We start from the raw sequence: 8,605 nt of genomic DNA, 5'->3' as shown, positions 1-8,605 counted from the left end.
ACCCACCTGGCTCGGGGAATTTGGGTTATTTTTCTTCACTAAATCCTATAAAAATACCCAAAAAAGCCTCCATGGCGGGTGCTGCTCCCCCCACAACAACCGCTGGCCGAAAGTCGCCTGTTTTTGTGGTTTATCCCCGTAATAAGCTGTGTTTTTGCACACGAGATGAGGGGACGTTTTGAGTGGGTTTGGAATAACGGGAAGCTGGGGGGGTGGAAGGAGAATGTGGGAATAGGGGGAGGGGACGGTGTTCCCCCCCCCCGTCATGAATTACCTGCCGGCTGCTCACTCCTCCGTTTGCCCATAGCGCCCTGGCCTGGAGGGGCACAAAACAGGGATCAGCCTGTCCCCTCCGCGCCGTTTGGCCCCGGACACCCCCACCCCCCCCCAGCACACAGTCCCCGCCCCCCCCCATGGGCCAATCCCTCCGGTTTTGAGGTGAAAAAGGGGCGATTCCGCCCGTTCCCGCGCGTCGCGCCCGTCGCCTCACGCTTTTCCCGCCCTTTTTCCTCCCGCGCCGCGGGGCACGCTGGGAGCTGTGGTCTCCGCGGGCGGGGCCGCGGCGGGTTTTGCGACGGCGGCGCCGTAAAGCGCGGCGCGGTGTTGACAGCCGAGGCGGAAGTGAAGGCGGTGGGAGTGAGGGCGGCGGGACCGGGGGGTCCCGGTACCGGGATTGGGGGGAAACGAGGGGCGGGGGGCGCGGGGGGGGGTCAGGGGTTGTGTAGGGGGGGGGGCGGGCTGGAGGGGGGCGGTTTGGGGGGGTTGTGAGCGGGGAACGGGGCCTGGGGGGCGAGGGACGGGGGTTGTGAGGGGGAATGAGGCCTTGGGGGGGTGGGATTGAGGCCTTGGGGGGGGCAGCGGGGCCTCCGGGGGGTGTGGGGGGCAAACTGGGGCCTTGGGGGTAGGGAAATGGGGTGTTTGGGGGAGAATGGGGCCTTGGGGGGGTGGAAATGGGGTGTTTTGGGGGGAATGGGGCCTTGGGGGAGTGGGAATGGGGTGTTTTAGGGGGGTGGAAATGGGGTGTTTTGGGGGTGGAAAGGGGGTGTTTTGGGGGGGAATGGGGTGTTTTGGGGGGTGGAAATGGGGTGTTTTGGGGGGGAATGGGGTGTTTTGGGGGGTGGAAAGGGGGTGTTTTGGGGTGGAAATGGGGTGTTTTGGGCGGGTGGAAATGGGGTGTTTTGGGGGCTGGAAAGGGGGTGTATTGGGGGGGAATGGGGTGTTTTGGGGGGTGGAAATGGGGTGTTTTGGGGGGAATGGGGTGTTTTGGGGGTTGGAAATGGGGTGTTTTGGGGGGAATGGGGTGTTTTGGGGGGTGGGAATGGGTGTTTTGGGGTGGAAATGGGTGTTTTGGGGGAACGGGCCCTGGGGGTCTCTGCCCGTGGTGCTGACCCCCCCGGTGTTCCCCACTCAGGCCGGAGCGATGAGCAAAGCCAGGAGACCCCCCCCGCCCCCCGGCCGCGGCGCCGCCATGGCCAGGCAGGTACGGCTGCACTCCCCCGGCACCGCTGGGGACAGCGTGGTGACCCATGGGGACAGTGGTGTGACCCATGGGGACAGCGGTGTGACACCTGGGGACAGTGGTGTGACCCATGGGGACAGTGGTGTGACACCTGGGGACACTTGTGTGACCTTTGGGGACAGTGGTGTGGCCCCTAGGGACAGTGGTGTGACCTTGGGGACACTTGTGTGACCTTTGGGAACACTTGTGTGATCTTGGGGATACTGGTGTGACCCTTGGGGACACCAGTGTGACCTTTGGGACTGCTTGTGTGACTTTGAGGATGCCAGTGTGACCCTTGGGGACACTTGTGTGACCCTTGGGGACAGTGGTGTGACCTTTGGGATGCCGGGATGCCAATGTGACCCCTGGGGACACTTATGTGATCCTTGGGGACACCAGTGTGACCTTTGGGAACACTTGTGTGACCTTGGGGATGCTGATGTGACCCTTGGGGACACTTGTGTAACCCTTGGGGACAGTGGTGTGACCTCTGGGGACACTTATGTGATCATTGGGGATCCTGGTGTGAGCCTTGAGGACGCTGGTGTGACCTTTGGGACCACTTGTGTGACCTTGGGGCTACTGGTATGACCTTTGGGGACACCGGTGTGACCTTTGGGGACACGGCTGTGACCCCAGCGACCCCCCCCCCTCCCGTCCCCGTGTCCCCAGCTGGGCCTGCTGGCGGAGCTGTCCCCGGTTGGGCCGGCGGGGGCCGCGGCGGACGCGGCGGAGCTGGAGGCCGAGCTGCTGGCGCTGGTGGGAGCTCCGGCGGCGCCGGCGCCCAACGCCGCGGCGAGGGGTGAGCGGGGGGGGGAGGGGTGAGCGCAGGGGGGGAGGGGTGAGCGCGGGGGGCGGGCGCCCCGCTCTGCCACAGCCAGCGGACCCCCGGGGAAGCAGCTCCAGACCCAAAATGCCCACCGTGGGCACCAGGGCCAGGGTGGCCCATCCCACACCCCCATTGGCCCGTCCCGGACCCCTGGGACCACCAAGACCTAAATGTCCCATCCCAGATCCTGATTGTCCCATCCCAGACCCTTTGGGCCACCAAGACCTAAATGTCCTATCCCAGACCCCGATTGTCCCATCCCTGGACGTCTGGGGCCACCAAGACCTAAATGTCCCATCCCTGGACCCTTTGGGGCACTAAGACCTAAATGTCCCATCTCGGACCCCAATTGTCCCATCCCGGACCCCTGGGGCCACCAAGACCTGAATGTCCCATCCCAGACCCCAATTGTCCCATCCCGGACCCCTTTGGCCACCAAGACCTAAATGTCCCATCCCGGACCCCAGTTGTCCCGTCTCTGGACCCCTGGGGCCACCAAGACCTAAATGTCCCGTCCCAGACCCTGATTGTCCCATCCTGGACCCCTGGGGCCACCAAGACCTCAATTGTCCCATCCCTGGACCACTTGGCCACCAAGACCTAAATGTCCCATCCGGACCCCAATTGTCCCATCCCGGACCCCTGGGGCCACCAAGACCTAAATGTCCCATCTCAGACCCCAACTGTCCCATCCCTGGACCCCTTGGGCCACCAAGACCTCAATTGTCCCATCCCTGGACCCCTGGGGCCACCAAGACCTAAATGTCCCATCCCAGACCCCAATTGTCCATCCCTGGACCCCTTGGGCCACCAAGGCCCAAAACGTGCATGTTGAAACTCTCAAGAAATGGGTGTGTTGCCCTGAACGGTGCGTTTTGGCGCGGCAGGCGCGCTGCCCATGGAGGCCATCGAGCGCATGGCCGCGCTCTGCCTGCGCGACCAGGACGATGACGACGACGACGACGAGGAGCCGGGCGACGAAGCCGATCTCATGGTAAACGGGGCCCCGAGCCCCCGCGGCCGCCTCGGCCCCAAAATCGGGCTTTTCTGCCCCGAATTTGGGCGCTGAGGCCGCTCCCGGCGCTCGGCAGGCAGAGCTGCAGGAGGTGCTGGGCGACGGAGACGGCGCCGCGCCGGCGCCGCGCCACGAGGTACGCCGCAGCTTTTGGCCCCTTTTTAGCCTTTTTCTTCGTTTTCTCAGCCAAAAATGGTGACTTTATGGCACAAACTGGCCCCCAAGAGGCCAAAACGCCCTTGGGGGCCTGGGAGGAGCCGGTGCCGGTGCCGCTTCCCGGTGCCCGCGCGGCGGTGGGAAACACGAGCACGGCGATTGGGCGGCTTTATTGGGGTCTATAAGAAACACGTCACCAACAGCCCCATTTTTGGCTGTTCTTGGGCTATTTAACCATATTTTTATTGATTTGGTGATGTTTTTGGCTATTCCGGTGGTTGCGGAACCTGGCGGGGGGTGGGACGCGGCTCCAAAGCCCCGATCCTGGTGATTATTGATCCTGGTGATTATTGGTCCCGGTGATTATCGATCCTGGTGATTATTGATCCCGGTGATTATTGGTCCCGGTGGTTATTGATCCCGGTGGTTATTGGTCCTGGTGATTATTGATCCCGGTGATTATTGGTCCCGGTGATTATTGGTCCCAGTGATTATCGATCCTGGTGATTATCGATCCCGGCGCTTATCGATCCCGGCGCTTATCAATCGTGGTGTTTATCGATAGCAGCTGATATTGATCTGATGCCTCTCATGTCGCCGCAGGCACCGCCGGAGCCGCTCGGCGTGGAGCCGCGCTGCTGGAGCGCGCCGACCATGTACCGGGCGGCCATTGGCAACGCGCGGCAAAGCGGGGACGCCCCCCGGCTGCGCCGCCTGGAGCGCGGCCTCAGGGTGAGCCCAGACCCCCTTCCGCTGCCGTTTGCCGTTTGCCCCCGTTTTCCCTCCGGGTGGATATTGGGGCGTTTGTGACCGTTTTGGGGGGTTCGGCGCATCCCCCGCGCTCCGAGGTTCCTGTTGGCCGCGGTTTGCGGTGACGCCGGATCCCCCCCAGACGCTGGAGAACATGCTGGTGTCGGTCAGGAAGGGAAAACCCATCAACGAGGAGGAAATTCCCCCCCGGTGGCGCTGGGGAAAGGGGGGACCCCCCCACAGCCCCCCCAGGGCCCCAAGCCCCAAACCGTCCCCGCGGTGACGCCGGATCCCCCCGTGGAGGTGACGCCGGATCCCCCCGTGGAGGTGACGCCGGATCCCCCCATGGAGGTGACACCAGATCCCCCTGCGGAGGTGACACCGGCTCCACCATCACCGCATCCCCAACCAGGTGAGGTTCGGGCCCCTTCCCCCCCTGCTGTGCCGGATTTTGCCCCGGGGGGCTGACCCCGTTGTCCCCATTGTCCCCGTTGTCCCCATTGTCCCCGTTGTCCCCGTTGTCCCCAGGGGAGGTTCTGCTGCGGGAACGGCAGCGGGAGTACAAGGTGGCGGCGCTGGACGCCAAACGGCGCGGGACCTGGAAACGGCCACCAGATACTACCGCGTGGCAAAGGTGCGGCAAACGGGCTCCGGGTGTCCCTTCTGCTTCAATTTTGACCCAAATCTCCCTCTTTTTGTGGCAAAACACCATTACCAGATCCCCCCGGTGCGGCACCAGGCTCCGGGTGTCCCTCCCACTTCAATATCGACCCAAATCTCCCCATTTTTGTGGCGGAAGTGCCCGGTTTTGGTGTTTGTGTGGCACGAGGGCGGGCGGCGCCGGCCGCGCGCATGTGGTGAGTTTTGGTGATTCGCAGGGCCTGGAGCCGGCGCTGGAGGCGGCTGCGCGGGGCCGGCCGGTGCAGCCCCCCGACCTCCCCCCGCCCCCCGGTGAGCGCCGACCCCTTTTGGTGACAAACCCGGTGATATCGGGGCCCGCGCGACGCCTTAACGAACCCCCCGCCTCGTTAACGAACCCCCGGCTCGTTACCAGGTGCCGATCGCGCCCCCGAGGAGCCGCCGCCGGAACCGCAACCCGCGTCTCCCGCAACAGGTCGGGAGCCCCAAAACGGCTCATTTTCACCCCGAAACGCTCGTTTTCGCCCCAAAACGCTTCCGAATGCAAAGGGTGTTGGTGGTGAGCGGCCCTTGACACTTTCTGCCGGTTTTGTCCCCAACAGAGGCGCCTGGCGCCCCGCAAACGACGCTGGAGGCGCTGGAGCAGCGCATGGAGCGGTACCGCGCCGCGGCCGCGCAGGCCAAGGGCAAAGGCGACGAGCGGAAGGCGCGCATGCACGAGCGCATCGTTAAGGTGGGTCCTAATTAGTGGAATTAACCCCCCCCATGGCACCACTGACCCCCCCACGGCGCCTCTGACCCCCCTGTGGCACCACCGACCCCCCATGGCGTCGCCGAACCCCCCATGGCACCCATGGCACCACCGACCCCCCATGGCATCGCCAACCTCCCCATGGTGCCACCGACTCTCCGTGGCACCTCTGACCCCCCCATGGCACCTCTGACCCCCCCATGGCTACACGGACCCCCCCATGGCGCCACTGACCCCCCATGGCACCACCGACCCCCCCATGGCGCCACTGACCCCCCCATGGCGCCACCAACCCCCCATGGCACCCATGGCACCACTGACCCCCCACGGCACGCACCCGACCCCCCATGGCGCTGCTGGCCCCCCCACGGCACCACCGACCCACCATGGCACCACCAACCCCCCACGGCACCCATGGTACCACCAACCCCTCCATGGCGCCACCGACCTCCCCACGGCACCACTGACCCCCACGGCACCACTGACCCCCATGGCACCACCGACCCCCCCATGGCACCACCGAACCCCCATGGCCTCACCGACCCCCCCATGTCACCACCGACCCCCTCACGTCACCACCGACCCCCCATGGCACCACCGACCCCCCCATGGTACCACTGACCCCCCCATGGCGCTGCTGGCCCCCCCATGGCACCACCAACCCCCCCTGGCACCCATGGTACCACTGACCCCCCCATGGCACCACCAAGCCCCCCACGGCGCCACCGACCCCTTGTGGCACCACTGACCCCCCCCGGCGCCACCGACCCCCATCTCCCCGCAGCAATACGAGGCCGCCATCCGGGCGCACAAAGCGGGGAGAGCGGTGGATTTTTCGGAGTTGCCGGTGCCACCAGGTACATTCTCCATTCCCCACGATGTGGGGGGGTTTGGGACCCCCCCCCAGCCCCACGTTGGGGTTCGGGCCCCCCAGCCCGTCCGTGTGTCCCCCGCAGGGCTGGCGCCGCTGGCGGGCGCGGAGGCGCCGGGCGGGGCGCAGAGCGTGGCCGCGGTGCTGGAGGCGGCGGCGAAGCTGGTGAGCCAGGACGGACCCAGCGGAGAGGACGACGAGCCCCCCCGCGCCCCCCCCGCCCAGCCGCCGCCCCCCCGCGCCGCCCCCGCCCAGCCGCCCCCCTGCGCCCCCCCCGCCGGAGCCCCCAGTTCCAGCGCAGGGAACAAACCGGCCCCGAAAAACAACACGAGAGGTACCGGGGGGGCGGGTGGGAGGGTCGGGGTGCAGGGACCCCCCCAGACCCTCACCCTCCTCCTCCCCCCAACTCCTGGGTCCCCTCCCAAACTCCTGGGTCCCTCTGGATCTCCTGCCTCCCTTGGGGTACTCCTGGGTCCCTGGGGCACTCCTGGGTCCCTCTTGATCTCCTGCCTCCCTTGGGGCACCCCTGGGTCCCTCTGCATCTCCTGGGTCCCTCCTGGGTCTCTGGGGCACTCCTGGGTCCCGGGGCACTCCCGTGTCCCCCGCGGGCCGCGCGGCGCTGCACGGCGTGGCGGGTGCCCACGGCGTTGTGGCGCAGCGCGGCAGCAGCTGGCGTTCGTGGCGCTGCGGAGGGGCAGCTGGCGGCGGCCGCGCTGCGCGCCCGGCGGAGCGGGGACCTGGAGGGCGCCAAGGGGCTGCTGCGCCGCGCCCCGCGCGCTGGAGCCGCTGCTGCAGGCCGCGCGGGGGGGGCTGCCCGTCGACATCAGCAAGGTGGGGGGGCCGGGGACGTCAGCAACGTGGGGGGGGCAGGGGTGGGGGGTCCCCATTGATGTTGTTTGGGGGGCTAAGGGATGGGGGGGTCCCCATGGACATCAGCAAGGTGGGGGGGCTTAGGGGTGGGGATGCTAAGGGGTAGGGGGTTCCCCATAGACATCAGCAAGGTGGGGGGCTCTGGGTGCAGGGGGGCTCCCCATGGCCATGGTTTGGGGGCTCAAGGGGTGGGGGGATCCCCATGGACGTGGTTTGGGGGTCAGGGTGTTGGGGACCCCACGGCCGTGGTTTGGGGGGTCAGGGTGTCAGGGACCCCATGGACACGGTTTGGGTGTTGAGGACCCCATGGCCGTGGTTTGGGGGGTCAGGGTGTTGGGGACCCCATGGCCATGGTTTGGGGGGTCAGGGTGTTGGGGACCCCATGGCCATGGTTTGGGGGCCAGGGTGTTGGGGACCCCCATGGCCGTGGTTTGGGGGTCAGGGTATTGGGGACCCCCATTGACAAGGTTTGGGGTCTCAGGGTGTTGGGGACCCCATGGCCATGGTTTGGGGGGTCATGGTGTTGGGGACCCCATGGCCGTGGTTTGGGGGGTCAGGGTGTTGGGGACCCCATGGCCATGGTTTGGGGGGTCATGGTGTTGGGGACCCCATGGCCGTGGTTTGGGGGGTCAGAGTGTTGGGGACCCCTATGGCCATGGTTTGGGGGTCAGGGTGTTGGGGACCCCGTGGCTGTGGTTTGGGGGGTCAGGGTGTTGGGGACCCCCATTGACAAGGTTTGGGGTCTCAGGGTGTTGGGGACCCCATGGCCATGGTTTAGGGGTCAGGGTGTTGGGGACCCCATGGCCGTGGTTTGGGGGTGTCCCCGTGTCCCTCACGCAGCTCTGGGGTCTCCGGTGCCCCCTCCCGCAGGTCCCCGAGGCCCCCGTGGACGCCGAGGCCTTTGTGCTGGCGCGGGGGGGGCCGCCCGTGCCCCCCGAAACCGCCGCGCGCTACCTGGAGCTGGGGACGCGGATCCGGCAGCAGCACGAGGTGGGGGGCAGGACTTGGGGGGGCTGGGGGCTCTTCCTCACCGCGGGGGGGGGCAGGACTTGGGGGGGCTGGGGGCTCTTCCTCACCGCGGGGGGGGGCAGGACTTGGGGGGGCTGGGGGCTCTTCCTCACCGCGGGGGGGGCAGGACTTGGGGGGGCTGGGGGCTCTTCCTCCCCGTGGGGGGGGCAGGACTTGGGGGGGCTGGGGGCTCTTCCTCCCCGTGGGGGGGGGCA

General features: G+C 66.9%; 1 protein-coding gene across 1 annotated transcript in view; it reads left to right on the top strand.

The window, feature by feature from the left end:
- Positions 1 to 615: 615 nt before the first annotated feature.
- The window catches only part of CC2D1A (coiled-coil and C2 domain containing 1A), a gene marked incomplete at its 3' end in the record, with an annotated part of 8,340 nt that continues 350 nt past the window's right edge, over positions 616 to 8,605 (top strand). Inside the window, 17 exon segments of the mRNA XM_080361347.1 lie at positions 616 to 664; positions 1,412 to 1,480; positions 2,174 to 2,303; positions 3,218 to 3,324; positions 3,422 to 3,481; positions 4,105 to 4,233; positions 4,394 to 4,451; positions 4,454 to 4,497; positions 4,500 to 4,663; positions 4,780 to 4,885; positions 5,130 to 5,202; positions 5,306 to 5,365; positions 5,493 to 5,623; positions 6,426 to 6,498; positions 6,598 to 6,846; positions 7,171 to 7,343; positions 8,253 to 8,372. Coding sequence (XP_080217473.1) covers positions 1,421 to 1,480; positions 2,174 to 2,303; positions 3,218 to 3,324; positions 3,422 to 3,481; positions 4,105 to 4,233; positions 4,394 to 4,451; positions 4,454 to 4,497; positions 4,500 to 4,663; positions 4,780 to 4,885; positions 5,130 to 5,202; positions 5,306 to 5,365; positions 5,493 to 5,623; positions 6,426 to 6,498; positions 6,598 to 6,846; positions 7,171 to 7,343; positions 8,253 to 8,372 — 1,737 coding nt within the window. The 5' untranslated portion in view covers positions 616 to 664; positions 1,412 to 1,420.

This window comes from Nesoenas mayeri (assembly GCF_963082525.1).
Source record: "Nesoenas mayeri genome assembly, chromosome: 31".
Classification (NCBI taxonomy): domain Eukaryota; kingdom Metazoa; phylum Chordata; class Aves; order Columbiformes; family Columbidae; genus Nesoenas; species Nesoenas mayeri.
This window is presented reverse-complemented; position numbering and strand designations above follow the sequence as displayed.